This window comes from Lynx canadensis, chromosome A1, assembly GCF_007474595.2.
Source record: "Lynx canadensis isolate LIC74 chromosome A1, mLynCan4.pri.v2, whole genome shotgun sequence".
Classification (NCBI taxonomy): domain Eukaryota; kingdom Metazoa; phylum Chordata; class Mammalia; order Carnivora; family Felidae; genus Lynx; species Lynx canadensis.
Genome location: NC_044303.2, coordinates 212,271,969 through 212,292,659, shown reverse-complemented (window position 1 = coordinate 212,292,659; position 20,691 = coordinate 212,271,969). Strand labels below are relative to the sequence as shown.

Sequence of the window (20,691 nt, the reverse complement as noted above, 5' to 3'; positions counted from 1 at the left end):
TGAATCACTGGGTTCTCCTGAAACCAGTACTACACTGTATGTTAATTAACTTGAATTTAAATTAAAAAAAAATGCTGTGCTGAGATGTCATGGCAGCCCTATCGGGACACAAACTGTCATGGTGGCAGGACAGTTCAGGAATAAAATGTACAAAGAACAAGGCAATTCTGTATGCAATTCTGGCATTTAGGATCGTAGTTAAAATCAATCTACATTTGTCTCCTAGGATGGGAATATACCACTGCTTCTTGCAGTACAAAGTGGCCACAGTGAAGTCTGTCGCTTTCTCCTGGATCATGGAGCAGACGTAAATTCCAGGGACAAAAATGGAAGGTACCACCAAAATAGAAATCATGGGATTTCAGTGATATCTACATTCTGGGAGCCTCAAAATATTACAGCTATATTTTAGATCATTTGTAATAAAGTGTTTTTAATTTTTTCATTTTCTGCCTTTTTTTTTTTTTTTTTTAAAGTTAGCCCTATACCCACCATGGGGCTCGAACTCATGCCTCTGAGATCAGGAGTCACACGCTCTACTGACTGAGCCGGCCAGACGCCGCTTCTGCCTCTTTTGATAATCCAGAATTTGTTTGACGCAAAAAAATTTCCCCTAGACCTCTGTGATGAGATTATTAAATACTGAAGTGACTAGGCCATTTCCGATGGCTTTTCATGCAAAATTAAACATATTGGCTGCTTTTAAAAATAGTCCTAATGATGTATAGGTAATTTAAAATGCTTGAGGTGAAAGGTGCCATCATATTATGATTGGTGCCAATCATATTAAATTCCATCATATTTAGAAGATTATGTCTATATTATTTGACCTTATATGGTTTAATGTTTTGATTTAATCTGAAGTTAAAAAAACACCCCTAGTTTCATCTCACTAGCAGTCCATTAAGTGCATATATTTAACTGTACTTCATCTTTCTTTCCTTGTTTTCAGGATAAGTGATTTCTCAGAAAAGTGTTTCCCCATTTTGGTTGTATTAATTTGGTATCTCCTTTTTTTTCTTTAGAACTGCTCTCATGCTAGCCTGTGAGATCAGCAGCTCTAATATTGTGGAAGCCTTAATTAAAAAGGGTGCAGACCTAAACCTTGTAGATTCTCTTGGACACAATGCCTTACATTATGCCAAACTCTCAGAAAATGCAGGAATTCAAAGCCTTCTATTATCAAAAATCTCTCAGGATTCTGGTATGTGAAAGAAAATAGTCAGTGTTGTTTTAAATTTATCCACTCCATTTTCCCCAAAGGGTAAAGGAATGTGCACAATATGATCTATTTTATTCTTTTAAACATATTCTTGAAGAAAAATGTAGTGTTAAATACTGTGTTTGTTGTGTGTATGGGTGTGAGTGTGCGTGTGCGTGTGTGTGTGTGTGTGTGTGTGTGTGTGTGTGTGTATCTCCCACCCAAAGTAGATGTGAGTCATGGTTCTTACCTTTATTTATTTATTTTTTTCCCCACTTTTTCCTCTATAGATTCAAAGACACCAACAAAACCAAAGCAGGTATTTATCTTTGGGGGAGAGAATTTTTTTTGGCCATCATAGCTTGTGGGAATTTGAAAATGTTCTGATTAAACCACTCTGTGCTCCACTAGAAAAGTGATAAAAACTATGTTGAAAATGCTTAAGGAGTAAAATATCTTTAGAATAGATGATTCATTGTTTGAAGGTGGTAACTGTTTTCTTAATGGTTTACCCTGTTTCCAAAGCATGTGACTTTAAACTTGCTACTTATATATTCATCTTTTTCGGAAATGTACTAATATTTTCTGTTGTGAAAATGTTTGGTTAGCTCTGCGAAGGAACAACAACAGTATTTTAAATGCTTGTGTATCCCATGGATTATAGACCTCTATCCATGAGAGTGTTAGATATTTAATGAATATAAGAGGGTTAGCTTTTCCTTTCATTTTAACTGGAACTTTTCTAAAATGTTGTTAGAGTTCTAGATAGAAATTGAGAAGATTGCCCTATTATTTTGGAGTTTTTTCCTAAAAACATTGTCACCATTGTTTACTTTTTTGATGAGATGTATAGTTGGCGGTTACATTTATTTACTTACACATCAAAGGTTTTGAAAAATTATCATAGACAGGAAATATCCAATACTGAATTTATTAAGTACTAACTGTGTCACTTATTTATCCATAACCTTCAGAGAAGACGTTTCCGTTTGCCCCCATATTGACATTCTTTTTAAAAAGGAGTGGAAGTAATGCAAAGGTGGAGGAAATACCACTGCTTTGCATTAAGATGGCTAGACTATCATTGTATTCTGGGTTCTAAACTGGGGCAGGCAGCTCCCCATCCTCTACTTTCCCAATTCTCTACACCAACTTAATCTGGTTTTGTCTTGTGTTTTTTATTTTCTGGCTATTAAAGCATGGGCTGCTGGAAGAAAACTTGAAGCATGCATATTACTTATTTTTATGTTGGTAGCAGATGTCAGATCTTATTGAAGTAAGAAATGCATGAACTGTTGAGGTTTTTCTCATTTGTTTGATGAAGCTGTTTGTTCAGACTTTACTAACCGAACTAACCCACCTCCATTCTTTGGACTGTGATAACTTCCAGCATGATCAAGTCTCTAAAATAAGCTCAGAAAGAAGTGGAACTCCAAAAAAACGCAAAGCTCCACCACCTCCTATCAGTCCTACCCAGGTAAAAACAAAAGTAAACCAACATTGAACAAACATATGACAACAACAAGAAAAAGCCATGATTTTGTCATTTTATCTTTAGGCCAAAATGAAATGTTTAGAATTGACTCTTAAATGCACATTTAAAATTTTCTTTACTGGTTTTAAATTACAGATAATGGCATGAAAGATTTTGATTATTAGTATGTAAATAATGTTGATTCTTATTTAGTGCAAGGCTGGGGAATTGAACAGTATCTTTTTTCAAAGCCTCTAGGAAAAAAAAGAGAAAAAGAAAGAAAGAAAAGAAAAGAAAGAGCCTGAAGGAAATTTCTCAAAATCTTAGGACAGAAACTTTTTCCTTAAGTGAAGCTCAGTCTGCTTTTAGTAGCTCACATGAACAGCTCAAGTGAAGGCGGGGAGAATGGGTAGCTGGTGAGGCAGTTAATTGAAAATGAATTTTAGCTGGTTTCTCAAAATTCTGTTCAAATATATTTGCCTTTCTAATTACATTGAAGGTTGGCTAATATTAAAAGCAGGTTTCATTTCTGAGCTTATAGTGACTATTGCATATAGGAGGAAGCTCAAATGTCTATGAAATCTCTCAAATAGTTGAGAGGAATGTCTCCTCTGATAAGTTATGTCAAATATGTTAGCATATTCATCAATAATATTCCCAACATGCCACAGAAGTTTTATAGATTTTGAAAACTGCTTCCAGTAAATATAGGAAGAAAGTTAGTTATACTCTGCAAACTTCCAAAAAGTACTTGAGGTGCCATATTAAATAGAAGATACCCTTGGATTAAATGAAACTAAGGATGGTTACTGTTAGATTTATTTGCATTGGTTAAATAGGCTAATCCTTTGCACTGGAGAAGAAAAGTCTTTGAAGAAACGTTCTTTATCTGTGATTTTCATTTTGTTTTTTTAAGTTGAGTGATGTGTCTTCCCCAAGATCAATAACTTCAACGCCACTTTCGGGAAAGGAATCCGTGTTCTTTGCTGAACCACCCTTCAAGGTATTTCCTGTCTGTGTTCAATTTATTTTGAATTTTAAGATACATAATAGACATGATTTAAATGGTACAACATCGGACAAAACAGAATAGACTTCCCAGTGATTGACTGATAACCTTTTCATCACGAAGCACCCCTCAGTTATTTCTTCTGGCATGGACTCCACACAAAAAAAGTAGAATGAATAGATTACATTCTGTAAGTAATACCTAATTTTCTTGATTTAAAAAAAGGGACAAAGATAAGAACTTAACTGATAACCAATCTTCTTACTAAATCGAGTTGATATAATGCCCATCAAAAAGAAAGAAATGAGGATTGTTCTCTGGTGTCTTACTGACAAGTAATTGTATATTTGTAATTAAACTTTTCCTGACTATAAAGCTAATATGCATTAATTTTAGAAAATCCTTTCTACGTAATTCTCTAGATTTCTTGTTGGAAGGTATTTTAGGAAATGGGAGGATATTTTCATTTACTGTCTGTTTACCTAACCATCACTAGGAAATTATACTTGGAAAGAAAATAAAATTTCTAATTGTTAAAATGAAATTGCAGTGGAATAATTGTATACTTCTTTCCCCCATCTAAGAATTACTGAAGATAAATTACTTTTTTTTTTAAGTTTATTTATTTTGAGAGAGACAGAGATAGCGTGTGTGGGAGAGGGGCAGAGAGAGGGAGAGAGAGGATCCCAAGTAGGCTCTGCCCTGCCAGTGCAGAGCCCCATGCAGGGCTTGAACTCACAAAACTGTGAGATCATGACATAAGCCAGAACCAAGAGTCAGGTGTTTAACTGACTGAGCCACCCAGCAGCCCCAAAATAAATTGTCTTTTAACTTGGATGTACAGTGATCTGAAAAAGATTCCATCAACCTAACATTTCCCACACTTTAACTAGATTTTATTAATAAATTCTTAATATGAGTACCTAAATGAGGAAAGGAAAGGAAGTTATACCTTTACAATGAGTACCCTAATGTCTTCTAATATGATTATGGCTCAAAGGATGCAGTGCATTCCAGAGAAGAATAAATTACAGTTTTCAGCAATAGAGTGTAAAAAACCTTTCATTTCTTTTTAAAAAAATCTCAAAAAGATAAAAAGTGACACCATTTAGAATGGCTAAAGTTTAAGAAGTGTATTTTTACATGGTGGTGATGATGTGGAGGAACTAGAATTATCATACTCTGTTGGTAGGAACGTAAAGTGGCAAAACTACTTTGGAAAACTGACAGTTTCTTTAAAAGTTCATCACACACCTAACATATGATCTAGCCATCCACTCACTGATGTTTTTACAAGAGAAATGAAAACTTATGTCTCACAAAGTTGTATACACAAAAGTTTGCAGAAGCTTTATTCACATATCCCCAAACTGGAAACAATCCAAATGTCCTTCATAAGCAGCATCATGGGTGAATCTGAAAATCATCAGGCTGAGTGAAAAAAGCCCGACATATATTCATACCCATGACATTCCATTTATAGGAATTCTAGAAAATGCAAAAAGGAGAGTGGAGGTTACCCGGGGATAGGGAGGGTGGGCAGGTATTGGCTGTGATGAAGCATGCAGAATCTTGTAGACCTAATGGACACCTTCTGTATCTTGGTTATCGTGGTGGTTCCATGAGTGTGTATCTGTCAAAACTCAACCTGTAAACTTTAAATGGATGCCATGTATTGTACCTTAAGATAGTTGAAAAAGAAAAATAAACATCTATTTTTATAAAGCGAAAAGGCAGCTTTTTGTAAAGATAAGCACTTGCCAAAAATGAGCCACTTTATTTTTAGCATTTGGGCTTTTACAAAAGTTCCTTTGCTGAAAACTTCTCTCTCTTATCATAGTCCACCGCTCATCTAGATGAAACATAGTAATTTCTGGCAACTCATTGCATTTCGTTTTGAAATGAGAGTCTGGCTTTGAAGTTGCAAGAACTTTTGCAATGTATTTACAGACACATATTCAGGAGCAAAGGTTTAGAGGAGATCTTTAGGGGATTGTCAACCCATGATCATAAAATTTTGTATTCCCTTATAAAATTACCTTTATCTTCCCTGACAGGTCTTATTTACTACAAATTCTCTTAAAAATATTAATAAAAATATACTAATAACAGTTAATTTATAAAATAGTGAAGCTAAACCAGTATTTCTAATGTATTTTAATCAGTATATTATCCAGATAGGTAAGACTTGTATTTGACTTCATTATGAAACTAATATTTGCCATCTCAGGTTTTAGGACATAGCCCACTAAGTTCACTATTACATAAAGTTATTATAATCTTAAAAGATATTTGTATTTTACTTACTAAATAAAGTTCCTGAAAACTGTTTTGAGATCACACGCTCTGGAACCTCACGTTTTAGAAATCATATCTCAGTAGATCATCATCACTTTTATTCACTTATATTTTAAAATATTCCCTTTCCTGGCGATTTTCTAACTTTTTTTTTTTAGAAGGAAACCTGTTCTGTGTAAACCCAGGAAAATTTGCTTGCTTCTTTTGTGGAATATCATATTCAGGAAAATTCTTTGAAGTCATTTTTGTGTTCCAACAGGCTGAGATCAGTTCTATACGGGAAAATAAAGACAGACTAAGTGACAGCACGACAGGTAAGAGGAAGGGGCGTCTGTTTGTGTTCCTCTGACAGGTCTCTAGCCCACGTCCATTTACATACATCAAAGGCGCACCCGGAGGAAGTGTGAGGAGGTCTGAGAACCCCGGGGGTGCCACCCTGGAGCTGCCAATACCACACAGGCTGACACTTTCCCCTGGATTTTAAGGAGCCCCTGAGCTTGGATGTGAAAACAAAAATATCTCTGATTTCATTTGCCCCCAACTACTGTTAGCACTTCCTTCAGTGATGAATATAGACAATAACGCCCAGTGGTATTAGCAGACCAGTAGACTTTGCCAGCAGGAGAATTCGCAGGTAATGTCCTGTCACCTTACTGTTATCGCGGGTATCTTGAAATGTCATTTACAGTCTCTCTACTAGAAATATGGCATTAGACCTGCTGCTGTATTCTTGTTATTGGCACATTACAGAATCAGCTCTTAAATTACGTAGCCTGTGTCTTCTCTTTTATGTATTATAAAGCACTGTTTTGCGGTGAGGTCTGGGGCCACGAGCCGTCACAAGGGGCACTCCTCACCGCTGAGCAACAGGTTATTTCCTGAGGGAGAGCCAACTGAGCACTTCCATGGCTGCACAGTCTAACTTTCCTACTGTGCATCTTAAATAGAGAAATGCAAAGACAGAGTGTTGAAATCACACACAGTCATCCTGTCTTCACCAAGACAGGGTTTAATTCATTGTCTTCAGAATCCATCCTAAGGTTTACCCTCTAAGAATATAGTTCAGCACCCCCAGAATCCATTTAAAATGTTGTGTAGAGGGGCACCTGGGTGGCTCAGTCGGTTGAGTGCCCGACTTCGGCTCAGGTCATGATCTCACAGTTCGTGAGTTCGAGCCCTGCGTGGGCTGTGTGCTGACAGCTCAGAGCCTGGAGCCTGCTTCGGATTCTGCATCTCCCTCTCTCTCTGCCCCTTCCCCGCTCATGCTCTGTCTCTCTCTGTCTCTCAAAAATGAATACACATTAAAAAAATTTTTTTTAAATGTGTAGGTTATTCCATTTTACTTTTTTAAATTTTTATTTAAAAAAAATTTTTTTTAATGTGTATCCATTTTTGAGAGAGAGAGTGTGAGCAAGAGTGAGCAGGGGAGAGGCAGAGAGAGAGGGAGACAGAGGATCTGAAGCAGACTCTGCTGAGAGTGGAGAGCCCCACGTAGGGCTCGAACTCATGAACCTTGAGATCATGACCTGAGCCGAAGTCGGAAACCCAACCAACTGAGCCACCCAGGCTGCCCCTCATTTTACTTTTTCAAAGTATATTTATTTTAGAGAGAGAGCGAGAGGGGGAGGGGCAGAGAGAGAAAGGGAGAGAGAAAGAATCCCAATCAGGCTTTGCACTGTCAGCACAGAGCCTGATGTGGGGTTCGAACTCACAAACTGTGAGATCATGCCCTGATCCAAAACCAAGAGTCAGACCCTTAACCGAATCAGCCACCCAGGTGCTCCTCATGGAGATTATTTCAAAAGCTCCTTTTGCTTCAGCATTTAGTTTCTCAGCCTATGATTTCATAGGTGTTTGGAACTTTTAACTTACAGAATTTAGAAATATTAAACTTTCTAATTCTTGGCAGAGATCCAAGTTATCTGAACACTTGTTACATTGGATTCTTTAAAAACCGTCCACTGTATTTTAGAAGTAATTTCTATTGCTTAGAATTACAGTCATGCTCTCAGTCCTCTGGTTTATTCCAAACTTACCAGACATCATGTCAAGGGGACTCCTTATAAAGCTGTGGGTTAGGAACCTGACATCAGAAGTAAGCATTTATATGAAGAAATGTCATTTTGCATGCTTCCAAATTAAGATGAAAGTTTCCATCTTTGCATTAAATGGCTGTGAGAAAATAATAAAATTATAGTAAAAAATGTGCATCGGTGCTATTCAGATTGTGGTCTGTACAACTGTTCTGAGTTTGCACCAGGAAGTCATCCAGCTATACTGCTAAGCACACTGTTTTGTCCAGCAGACATTTTTTCCCCCATTGAAAGACTTTGTGCGTGAAGGAAGCGGTGCACTGAATGGCATTCTGGGAGCAAGGCTCTTGTCTCAGTGAGCACTTTGAGTGGCAGAGCTTTAGATGCTATTTCAGCGTGGTAATCAGTAGGATGTCAAAAAGTTGTGGTTTACCAGCAGTGGGATTGTGGGGTTAAGAGGAGATGGGTGCACGCTGGGGCGGGCCAGCAAACGCTGTAAGGAGGAGGCAGAGTTTGCCGTGGGTCCTGAAACCTGCCTACAAGGGACTTGGCCAAAGAGATGCTGCAAGGGCTATCAGATGGATGAAAGATTAAGGAAGCAGCCTTGTGTCGAGATATAGAGGGTATGATGGAAAGTTTGAACCTGAGGAAGATGTGATGCTAGAAATCATGGGTCAGTGGCACCTAGGTGGCTCAGTCGGTTAAGCGGCCGACTTCGGCTCAGGTCATGATCTCGCGGTCTGTGAGTTCGAGCCCCGCGTCGGCCTCTGTGCTGACAGCTCAGAGCCTGGAGCCTGTTTCAGATTCTGTGTCTCCCTCTCTCTCTGACCCTCCCCCGTTCATACTCTGTCTCTCTCTGTCTCAAAAATAAATAAACATTAAAAAAAAATTAAAAAAAGAAAAAAGAAATCATGGGTCATACACCTGAAAAAGTACTTTGGGACCAGGTTATGGAGGCCTTAACCCAGACTAAGGAATCTGGAGATTAATTTTGAAAAGAGAGTGATTAAAGCACTGGAACCACAGGAATGAGCCTATCAAAGCACATTTTAGGAAGATTAGCCTGACAGTGTTAGGTAAAGCTATATGTTTACTAAGGAGAGAGACAGAGCTTTGTTATGAGGCTGTTTGCAGGGCTTCTCAGTCAGGTGATAAAGTTTAAACTAGAGTAAGGGTGGTAGGGATAAGAAGTGAACTAGATCGTAGGATATTTCTAAAAGGATTCACATAAATGGCACTTACTAGGCATGATATGATATGGCAAGGTATGGTATATTAGGTATATCATAATATGTATATTAGGCAAGGTATAATACTTAATAAGGGGAATGGAAAACATATGACCAAATCCATCAGTTTTCAGATGAGCTTCTACGCATCCACACCTATGCTAGGCATACCCCAATGAAGAAACCGCAGGACCTGAGGATTGTTGTTCATCTAACCAGGGGCTTTGCCTAGGGGCTTTCATTCTTCATCAGAGCCAGAAAGAAGCACTGGATTGGGTAGAAGGTGACTCGGTTAGAGGTCAGAGAAATATTAGTTTAAGAAAATATTATTTAAAATCACTTTTCTCTTTTCCAAGGTGCTGATAGCTTATTGGATATAAGTTCTGAAGCTGACCAACAAGATCTTCTTGTCCTGTTGCAAGCAAAAGTTGCTTCTCTTACCTTACACAATAAAGAATTACAAGATAAATTACAGGTAGGTACATAGATTATTACCATGAACTATCCTGTAGGGTTAAACTATTGGGTTTTTTCAGGTTAGTCAGGTGATATTTTATTTTAAACCTCTATATTAGTTTCTTCTTCCTTTTTAAATGTAGTTCGCCTTTAGCGTTTTATAGTTTCAAATTATGTTTGTTGAGAGAGTAATTCATTAACTCTATTTCTGTAAATTGGTAAATTATATATAATTATATACTTAGTGCATTTTATATATTACTATATATACACATGTTTGTGTGTGTGTATAAACAGCCATTCATTTAGTAGAGCTGATCGTTTAGCAGATTTAAGAACTTGATTGAAATAGCTATGCTAAGCCCATTGCCCCTTTTTGGCTACTGGAATAATATGAGAAGCAAAGGAAAAATTATGAGTCAGAGGCTTTAGAGCCCAAACAAATCTAGTGTTTTTAAAGTGGCAGAAATGAGCTGTCCTGAGAGAGTACAGAATAAGCTTAGTGTCGTTAACCCAATTCTCATGTCCCAGACCGTGGTTTGTCATGGGGCAAAAGTACCCATAAAGGGATGCTGCAGCTCTCCCCTATGTAAGCTTTGGATTTGTTCTCTTCTACCAGTTGCTTGCTCACCTAACCACACCTCTGGCACCATTTCATTCTTGCCTTTTTTGCAGGCCAAATCACCCAAGGAGGCAGATGCAGACCTGAGCTTTGACTCCTACCATTCCACTCAAACTGACTTGGCTCCAACCCTGGGCAGACCTAGTGAAACCTCTCCCCCAGACTCCAAGTCATCTCCATCCGTCTTAACACATTCCTTGAGTAAATCCACTCTCGACAGCGATGGGCAAATTCAGCAACTGCAAGAGATTCTGCAGGACTTGCAGAAGAGACTAGAGAGCTCTGAAGTAGAGAAGCAGCAGCTACAGGCTGAGCTCCAGTCCAGGAGGGCCGAATTGGTGTGCGTTAACAGTGCAGAGATTTCAGAGAACGGCTCCGACCTCAGCCAGAAACTGAAAGAAACTCAGAGCAAGTACGAGGAGGCCATGAAAGAAGTCCTTAACGTGCAGAAGCAGATGAAACTGGGCCTCGTCTCGCCCGAAAGCGTGGACAGTTATTCACATCTCCGTGAGTTACGGATCACTGAGGAGGAAATAGATGTGCTAAAGCAGGATCTCCAGAACGCATTAGCTGAAAGTGAAAGAAATAAGGAGAAAGTGAGAGAGTTAGAAGAAAAACTAGTAGAGAAGGAGAAAGATTTGGGTATTAAGTCTCCCGGGGAAGAGTACGAGGAAATGAAAAGTTCATATTGCTCTGTGATTGAGAATATGAATAAGGAGAAAGCTTTTTTGTTTGAGAAATACCAAGAGGCCCAAGAAGAAATCATGAAACTAAAAGATGCCCTAAAGAGTCAGATGACACCGGAAGCCGGCGATGAAGCTGGGGATATGAAAGAGGCCATGAACAGGATGATAGATGAGCTCAACAAACAGGTAAGCGAGCTGTCCCAGCTGTACAAAGAAGCCCAGGCCGAGCTGGAGGATTACAGGAAGAGGAAATCTCTAGAAGACGTAACAGCCGAATATATCCATAAAGCGGAGCATGAGAAACTGATGCTAGTGACGAACGTGTCCAGAGCTAAGGCAGAAGAGGCATTGTCCGAAATGAAGTCTCAGTACTCAAAGGTATTGAACGAGTTGACGCAGCTCAAACAGCTGGTGGACGCACAGAAAGAGAACTCTGTCTCCATCACAGAACATTTGCAGGTGATAACCACACTGCGGGCTACTGCGAAAGAGATGGAGGAAAAAATAAGCAGTCTCAAAGAGCACCTTGCAAGCAAGGAAGGGGAAGTAGCAAAACTGGAGAAACGACTCCTGGAAGAGAAGGCCGCGATGGCCGACGCCATGGTGCCCAGGTCTGCCTACGCAAAGCTCCAGTCATCACTAGAAAGTGAAGTGAGTGTGTTGGCCTCAAAATTGAAGGAGTCCGTAAAAGAGAAAGAGAAGGCCCATTTGGAGGTCTCCCAGATTCGAAGTGAGGTCTCACAAGTGAAAAGGGAAAAGGAAAATATTCAGGCTCTCTTAAAATCCAAAGAGCAGGAAGCAAACGAACTTCGGCAACAGTTCCAGCACGCTCAGGAGGAGCTCGCAGAAATGAAGAGACAGTCGGAGAGCTCTTCCAAACTGGAGGAGGATAAAGATAAGAAGGTTGGTGAGACTCCATTGCTGTTGAGTTTCTAGTTAGCTAGACACTAGTTTCTAGTTAGCACTGGTCTCTTGTGATTGCTCAGAAGTTCTGCATGTGACTCCATCTGTCCCCATGGCCACGTTAAGATTAGTAGTTTGGACATTTATGTTTAAAAAAACAAAACAAAACACTGATCGTCGATCACTCCCCTTATATTGAAGCATTTTCACATATGTGGTGCATATTTTCCCTTTTAAAATTATTTTACAGAAGCTGTGTCAAGTGTCAGGGATCAGAAGCGAACCCACAAACTGAAAGGCATTTGTAACCCATCTTGAACTTCAGCTCTTGGAATCCAAACAGATTCTTCCATCATATGGAAACCCAAATACTTCCAGACTTAATCCTGCTTCCCTAAGTTCCATGAGCTTTCCCCTGAGTCAGTGTTAAGAACCACCCTCCGTGGCACTCATTGTCAAAGATGTATATAGGAGGGGAAGCAGGGAATGTGGGGAGCAGGTGATTAGAGATGGGCTGAGCGTGGCTTGGCGGAAGGAGGGGAAACAAAGGGGAGGGGAGCGTAAAAAATGGTTCTGTGCCTGAACCTGCTCCACGTCCCCAGTCCTCTGGGTCAGATTTTCCAAACGGCATTGATCAGAGCACTGTTTATCATTTATTCCTTTAGTATGATGAAAATTTCAAAAAGAGCTTCCAAAGCCAAGGGGGCAGAGAGTTAGGAGGCAGAGGTCAGGTTGCGGGGACGGGTTATGTTTACTTTAAAGCAAGATGCCCAGAGAAGTCAGGGTTCCTAGGACTCATTCCTGATTGCCCATGTCAGCACTACTGAACAAGACATAGCCGTCTCAAAATAAAGAATGCCTAAAATCCTCATTCTGATAGTACCCCCCATTCACAGTAAAATAGGAAAGCATCGTCCTAGCTTTTGTTTACCCTCATGCCTCGAAGCATGGTATTGAATCTGGGGCCCTTATTTGAATATAGTGGCCTTAGAGGGCTATGTGGGTTTGCTGATTTTGTTACCTATTTCATTGTATGGGTTTTCTTTAAAAAATAAAAGAGAAATTGTTCCAAAGTCTCAAGTCCCTGAGGCCAATAAGAGGCTGTGTTCGAAACTATCCAGAATCTTGCCTGCCTATTGCTGATAGTTTTCCTTTCTCGCCAGATAAATGAGATGTCAAAGGAAGTCACCAAGTTGAAGGAGGCCCTGAACAGCCTCTCGCAGCTCTCCTACTCAGCTAGCTCGTCCAAGAGGCAGAGTCAGCAGCTGGAAGGACTGCAGCAGCAGGTCAAGCAGCTACAGAGCCAGCTGGCTGTGAGTGGGCTTGTTTCTGCCTCCTGCTTGGGGGTGGGGGGTTGGGGGTGGAGGACGAGGCAGATTACGCACCAGCTCAGCTGGGTGGGGACAGGTTGGAGTGAGAAGAGCCCCAGCCTGAAGGAGTGGCTGAGTAGCTAAAGACTTGTTTGGTGAGGGCAGGAGGAAGTGGTGGGATTTCCAGTCATCACCTGCAATGAGGTGGGCCACCTGGATCTCTGAGAGGGGGGAGGCAGCACGGTGGCACATAGGCGTCACACTGACACATCCACTAACTTTTCACCCTCTCCATTTTTTTTTTTTTAATGTTTATTTTTTGAGAGAGGGAAAGAGAGACAGAGTGTGAGCAAGGGAGGGGCAGAGAGAGAGGGAGCCACAGAATCCAAAACGGTCTCCAGGCTTCCAGCTGTCAGCACAGAGCCTGACGCGGGGCTCGAACCCACAAACTGCGAGATCATGACCTGAGCTGAAGTCTGACACTTAACCGACTGAGCCACCCGGGCGCCCCACCCTCTCTCCCTTTTTTTTTTTTGACCGCAGTCATTACTGTCTCTGGCAGTGGCAAGAACTTTTTATTTAGGGCCCAGGATCTCTCTTCATTTCACCCAGGAGAGTCCTTCCATATCTGTATTCGTTTCCTGTGGCTATTGTAACAGATAACTTGGTTTAAAACAACACAAATTTGGGGCACCTGTGTGGCTCAGTTGGTTAAGTGTCTGACTCTTGATTTTGGCTCAGGTCATGATCTCACGGTACGTGAGTTTGAGCCCCGAGTAGGGCTCCATGCTGAGAGTGCTGAGCCTGCTTGGGATTCTGTGTCCCTCTCTCTCTGCCCCTCCCCTACTTGCACACTTGCTTGGGCTCTCTCTCAAACTTTTTTTAAAAACTCCACAAATTTATGCTTTTAAAATTCTGGAGATCAGTAAGTGTGAAATCAGTGTCACCAAAGTCAAAGTGTCAGCAGAGCTGGTTCCTTCTGGAAGCTCTAGGGGAGAATCCATTTCCCGGGCTTTGCTAGCTTTTAGAGGCCACCTGAATTCCTTGGCTCATGGCCCCTACCTCCACCTTTGAAGTACATCACTCCACCTCTGGTTCTATTCTCCCATCTCCTCCTTCCACCTTTGGCCTTGCTTCTCTAAGGACCCTTGTGATTATGTTTAAGAGATACCCAGATAATCAGAATAAACCTTTCCTCCATCTCAAGATCCTTAACTTAATCCTACCTACAAGGTCCTTTTACCATATAGGTAACATTCCACAGGTTCTGGGGTTTAGGGTGTGGACATCTTTGGAGGGCCAGTATTTCACCTACCACAATATTTGTTAAGGTTTTTGTTGACATGGGTAGGTTATGTTTTCCATGTGAAATCAAGGGGTGGTTCAAGACAGATCTCTAGTTTCTGTTTACAAATAGGACCTGGATTTCATGATGTCTTCAGTATAGACTTTGACACGGGTGAATTCAGGTTTCTGCAGTCCAGACTCTGGCTGGCCACAGAGTATAAAACCAGCTTTTTTGTGTTATCATCTCTCGCAGCAAAGGAATGATCAGGGGAGAAGAAGATGCTCCCTATTGTGTTCTGCAGGTCATTTTTCTCATAAAGTGGTTATCACAGACTTATAGGTAAAGTGCTGATGGTTTATACAATTATTTTAAAATTTTCAATGTTTAATGAGCTCTTACGTATCAATATTACATAAGGTGCTGGTGGTATAAAAGTGAGTAAGACACAGTCCCTGTCTTCACTGAATTTATACTTTAATATAATGGCTTTCCATATTCTCTGTGTGGTAAGCACCAACTGATAGATGCCCAGCATGCTCTGGGCATACAGAAGAAGTGTCTCGAAAGGCTTCCTGCAGGAAGTGATGCTCATGCTGAATCTCAAGGGGATAGGGAAGAGGCAGCAAGGACTGAGATGTGGGATTTAGATGGCCCTTGGCAGCCGTGGCAAGGACAGTCCGAGTGGGGTGGTGGGGTGGGATCGGGACCCCAGTAGGCTGCCCGAGAGAAGTGACCGAGTAGCTAGGAATCTGATGGGGCTGAAGAACCACAGCAAGAGTCAGGAAAGGCTACAGCACATTTGCTAGAAAGGTAGATGGTGATCAGAAGGTGAGGTGCTTTCATTTGATTTCAGAGGTAATGACAGAGGCAGGGCTGTGACTGTGAGTATGTGTGGCTGGGAGGAGGAGGAGGAGGGGGAGGAGGAGGAGGAGGAGGAGGAGGAGGAGGAGGAGGAGGAGGAAGAGGAGGTCCCTGGGGAACTGAGAGGCCAAAGTGTCACGTGGCTCATGCATGTGGATGTTGTGGCCATCCAAATGATGACAGAAACAGAGATGGAAAGGAGGGTGATGATCAGAAGATGAAGTTTTAAGTGACTGAGTGGAAGTGTGCAAAAGATGGGAGGAAACAACACAGAAAAAGGTACTAAGCACACCTTCTAATGGTGTGAACTTCAAGGGACTGAGGTTTCATAGGTTGTTCCTTGAATAGGAAGGACAGCTCATGTTCTGACACTCATAGGAAGGAGGTGAGAAGGGTATTGATGGACTTTTGTAGATTTTTAAAAAATGTTTATTTGTTTTTGAGAGAGGGTGAGCAGGAGAGGGGCAGAGAGGGGGGGACAGAGGATCTGAAGCGGGCTCTGTGCTGACAGAAGTGAGCCCGATGCGGGGCTCGACTCCACGAACCATGAGGTCAAGAACTGAGCCAAAGTCGGACACTCAACCAACTGAGCCACCCAGGCACCCCTGTAGATTTTTGGAGTGATCTATATAGGATCAATTTTTATCATGAAATTGGAGGAAAACCATCTTAGAAGAGTTCAGAGCTAAGATTTTTGAAATCGTCACTGAGGGGAACTGCAACAGTAGCTCCACACGGAGAAATAAAAGCATCAACAGCTGTACTGAGGAACATACAGCGATTTGGGATTGGTGCCATCACCCTGTTCATCACCATTGACACCTAAATAATTGAACTCCCTGGGGGGCTCTAGGACTGGCTATTTTGTGAGAGATCAACAGCTCCTTTTAAAAGACTAGATTTTAAAAATTAAAGTAATGAATACTTGGTTATTGTAGAAAAGTTGGAAAATACAGAAAACTCTGGAAAATTTCTATAAATAAAAATTGCCCATAATTCAACCACTCAGAGATAGTCATTTTTTGCATTCAGTATGTTTCTTTGCACCATTTATTTTGTGTGAATGTATCTGTGTATTTGCATAAGTATGTACACGTATGTTTTTTGCAACAAATGTGGGATTATATAATAACTAGTTTTTACGTGAATTTTCTTCTAGAGTTGTATCAAAATATGAAATAGGTAGATTTTCTCCCCCTAAGAATATTGACAGATCTTTCTCTAAGAATTTTGACGAGTGTTCAGAAATCTACATCCCAGTGAGCCCACAGTAATTTTTAAGTCCTCATATGCCAGAATTTGGTGGAGGAAGTCACTTGGGTGGTAGCATTTGGCCACAGCTTTCTTATCGTTTTTTGTTTTTGTTCTGTAAAGGTCTGCTAAACAGGGTCAAATTGTCTCTTTCTAGGACTGCAAGAAACAACACCAGGAGGTGATATCTGTTTACCGAATGCATCTTCTGTATGCTGTGCAGGTATGATAACAGCCTATGAAGTACCTGGGTATCCTAAAGAAATACCACAGTGGATGTCACCCCAGCTCCCGTCACTAAGCCAGTAGAATAAATGAAAAGTCGAGGAGAATCTTTTACATTGAGAAGCTTTAAAACACCTTTTGCGTTGCTTTGGATTTGTCAGGAGCCCTGTGCCGTTTACGGAGAACAGCCTCATCCTCTGTTGAGGAATGAAGGAGGATGTGGCTGCTACCCCCACCAGGGGGAGGAACCCAGGCTTGCCTTCTCAGGCGTGCCAATGTTCTCAGCCGGCAGCACTGTCTCACCCCACGACTGTTGGCAGCTTGGCTGGTGGGGCCCACATTTGCAACTGAGACCCAGAAACCCTTTGCTGGCGGCTCTAGCACACCCAGCCTCATCATCCTCCAGAGAGACAAGAGCAAGGCCCGCTCTCTCAGTCCCTCCTAGAAACGTCAGAATCAGTAGGGCTGACGTTCCTTTGGAAGATCCGGGGGAAAGCCAAGGGCTTCATGTCAGCCGGCCGTCGCGTTCCCTGGGGAAGACCGCCAGGACTGACCTTAAGTTCTAATGATTGTCTTTTGTTTGAATTCCTTAGGGCCAGATGGATGAAGATGTCCAGAAAGTACTGAAGCAGATCCTTACCATGTGTAAAAACCAGTCCCAGAAGAAGTAGAATGGATTCCGTGGCAGGACACTGCCCCCTTGTTGTCCATCTTTGTGTTAGATCTGGAGTTGTCGGCAACCACTGCCATTGTTCTCACTCGTGGTATGCACCATGGCCCAGCCTAGCTTTTTCCCTTTCCTAAGGCAGCTTTCTGAGGACTGGGTCCAGGAGAGGGCTGTCCTCCCCAGAGCTGCTTAGAGACTTGAGAGCAGCACAAGTGAAATGCCCTGGTGTCCCTTCAGATTCCAGAGCCGGAATCTGGAACCAGGGGTCTGGTCCTGGTCCTGGTCCTGGTGCTGGTGGGTGGGCACCTGCTGTGGGACCCGACCAGCTGAGGGGCTTTGTCATCACTGAGCAATATGTTGAGACCTCCCCGCTCAGCGAACGTTGCTTTAGTTCCTACACTCAGGCGGTGTCAGTCAGCACCCGAGAGCCCCTTTGCCTTTGGTTTCCAAGCCCAAAACATGATTTAACTTCTGACCAAAATAGTATGGCACTCGTTATGTGGTGCATACTTTATCATGACATCCTGTGGACTTAAAACATGAATCCCATCATTTTCCCCCCTCTGCCTTATATAGCTCATCACCCTGCTTGTTAGTCTCAGAGTTTGATGAGCACTCTTAACTAAAATATGAAGTTGAAAAACAAAAGCAAGTTGTCCTTAGAAATTCTTTTGAAGCAAATCGTTGACATATTGCAAATCTTCTATGCAAACTTGCCTCCTGTTATCCGTGAAGCTCAGGAATCCAAACATTCGTGTTTCAACAAGGGACAGTAAACTGCGTGTTTACAGCCAAAAAAAAAAAAAAAATGCCTCATAGTTCTTAACCTCAGTTTTTTAAAAGTGTTTTTTTCTCTACAATATTTTTATTGGCTCTTAAAGATGTTTTCATAGCTAAACCCCTAAATGAGTGAAATTTACATTAGACTCTATTAACAAAGTATTTTTAGATAACCATGCTTATGACTTTTTTAAAGCATAACTTTTTCCTCAGAGTTTGCAGCGATAGCCAAGGTAGTTATGTATTCCCTTTCCAAACTCTACACGAGCTGCCACCGGCCCCCTAGCCTCTCTGCCATCGTGTCCTCACAACTGTAGCACATTTCTGAATATAGAAAATCTTCCTTTTACCCACTGAGTATTTTTGAATACCCCAGCTCTACCAGCACCCATAAATGATCTCTTGGAAGGACTGTTAGCCAATCACTTTTCCACCTTTGAAACCAGAATCCTAACATGGTACATATACATGATGGTGCATAGCAAAGGTCGTGGGGGCAAATACTTCTGTTCCCTTGACTTTCAGGTTAAAAACGTTTTGAACTTGCTTGCAGCTTCCTTATGGCATTGTTTTTGTTGAGAGATGTAAGCTGAATACAGACGTCTCCGAAGTATATAACGCAAAGCGTAGGCCTGCTCTGACGGGGTCCACAGAACACAGGGTGCCTGGGCGCACAGGGTGATGGGCTATATTGGAGGATGTGCTCATCTGTATTGGATGAGGACCAACGACCACAAAGCAGAAACGGCTTTCAAGCTTGGTGTTCCTTTTCTTAAGTTGTTTATACTTCACCAATTTCGAAAATGCTCCAAAGAAATGTGAAAGGACCTTTTGTCACAGCACTTAAGAAAATACAAACAACCCCCCCTCCTGCCCCCACGCAGAAATGCTGCAGAGTATAAAACTTGAGACATTTTGTAGGACGCCTGACAAAGTGTAGCCTTTTATCTTGTTTCAGGATGCGTATTTATTATAAGTACTCTGGTTAAATATTGAAAAGTTATATGCTGTAGTTTAGCATTTTGCCTTTGTAATTTACAGAAGGTATTGCAGAAAATAAACTTTTGTTTCATTTTGCATCTCTGTTGACTTTTGGTGCCTTCATAAGCATATGTGTATGGCTTCTTAGGATCAGGTCAGAGGCATTGGGTATGATGGTGCTTTCCACCCCAAGTCACACTCAGTGGCTGCCAGTGGTCCACAGTCTCTCGCTGTCACCTCATTTCCATCTCCTAGCATCTTTAATGTCGGACTCTGACACCCCCCCCCTTCCACTTTAGAAGACCCCTCCGATTACATCACACCCACCCAGATAACCCAGGGAAATCCTTATTTAAGGTCAGCTGATTAGCAGCTCAGCCCCAAGCATCAGCCACTTGTGGGCAGCGGCATCATGGTTCTTCAATTCAAAATTGCCCCTCAGTTGTCTGTTCTCTTTTTAACTATTTAAAAAAAAAATTGTAATGGTTATTTTTGAAGGATAGAGAGAGCGTGAGCAGGAGAGGGGCAGAGAGAGAGGGAGACACAGAATCTGAAACAGTCTCCAGGCTCTGAGCTGTGGGTACAAAGCCTGACACAGGGCTCAAACCATGAGATCATGACCTGAGCCGAAGTAGGACAATTCACCAACTGAGCCACCCAGGTACCCTAAACTATTTAAAATCTTCCATTAGATTGGTCGTTTCTCTTCTTACAAGAAAAAAAAAAGATATGTAAAATATCTTGGAGAAATACCGTTCCCTATCACACATTTCTTTTTAACTGTTGCATAATATTTCATAGTTCGATGGTGCTATATTTTTATTAGTTCCTCATTGATGCTTCCAGAATTTTACAGCCCTAAAAATGACGTGATGACTGTCCTATATATAAATGTCTTCATGTACACATGTGAGGACTATTTGGGTAATTTTCAAATTGCCTATTTTCACAATAGCTTCCATCATGTGATACAAGAATGCAGAGAACAAAAGTAGAATGGCGTATGCATGATCACAGCGTGTGTGAGAAAGAATGGCCTTTTTCTTCACACTGGTTGAATAAGACTCATCATTTTGTTTTCCTTACGTAAACTTGAAGACAGACTGCAAAGCCTTTAATAATTAAACCCACCCAACTTAAGATAAACACATAATACACTGTGTGGGGGAAATGTTCCCAGAACGTGTTGAAGCACAACCTTGTGCAACGTGGCATAACTGTGGAATGCTGGGTGCTGACAGCAGCAGAAACACTCTCCAGCAAAGATGGGGATGATGCTTTCTGAGCAGTTAAAAGGCAGGCTGCAAAACTAAGCGGGGGCTGGGAAAAGCAACAGACCAAGGCATTCACAGAGTGGCAATTTCTGTTCAGCTTTGGGCAAAGAATTCAAGCGTGAGAGTTGCATATTTGTGAAACA

General features: G+C 41.4%; 1 protein-coding gene across 4 annotated transcripts in view; it reads left to right on the top strand.

Annotated features, from left to right (window-relative positions):
• The window catches only part of RAI14 (retinoic acid induced 14), a 145,164-nt gene extending 125,792 nt beyond the window's left edge, over window positions 1-19,372 (top strand). For 2 of the 4 annotated variants that reach the window (XM_030331628.2, XM_030331618.1), the window contains 11 exons: window positions 227-333; window positions 1,026-1,204; window positions 1,492-1,520; window positions 2,592-2,678; window positions 3,592-3,678; window positions 6,242-6,296; window positions 9,601-9,719; window positions 10,376-11,911; window positions 13,075-13,224; window positions 16,779-16,844; window positions 17,440-19,372. In XM_030331628.2, the coding sequence (XP_030187488.1) occupies window positions 227-333; window positions 1,026-1,204; window positions 1,492-1,520; window positions 2,592-2,678; window positions 3,592-3,678; window positions 6,242-6,296; window positions 9,601-9,719; window positions 10,376-11,911; window positions 13,075-13,224; window positions 16,779-16,844; window positions 17,440-17,517 (2,493 nt within the window). In that variant the 3' untranslated portion in view covers window positions 17,518-19,372. The remainder of the gene's footprint in view (window positions 1-226; window positions 334-1,025; window positions 1,205-1,491; window positions 1,521-2,591; window positions 2,679-3,591; window positions 3,679-6,241; window positions 6,297-9,600; window positions 9,720-10,375; window positions 11,912-13,074; window positions 13,225-16,778; window positions 16,845-17,439) is intronic. The other 2 variants (XM_032594587.1, XM_030331644.1) reach the window with 1 other exon arrangement.
• The last annotated feature ends 1,319 nt before the right edge of the window (window positions 19,373-20,691 follow it).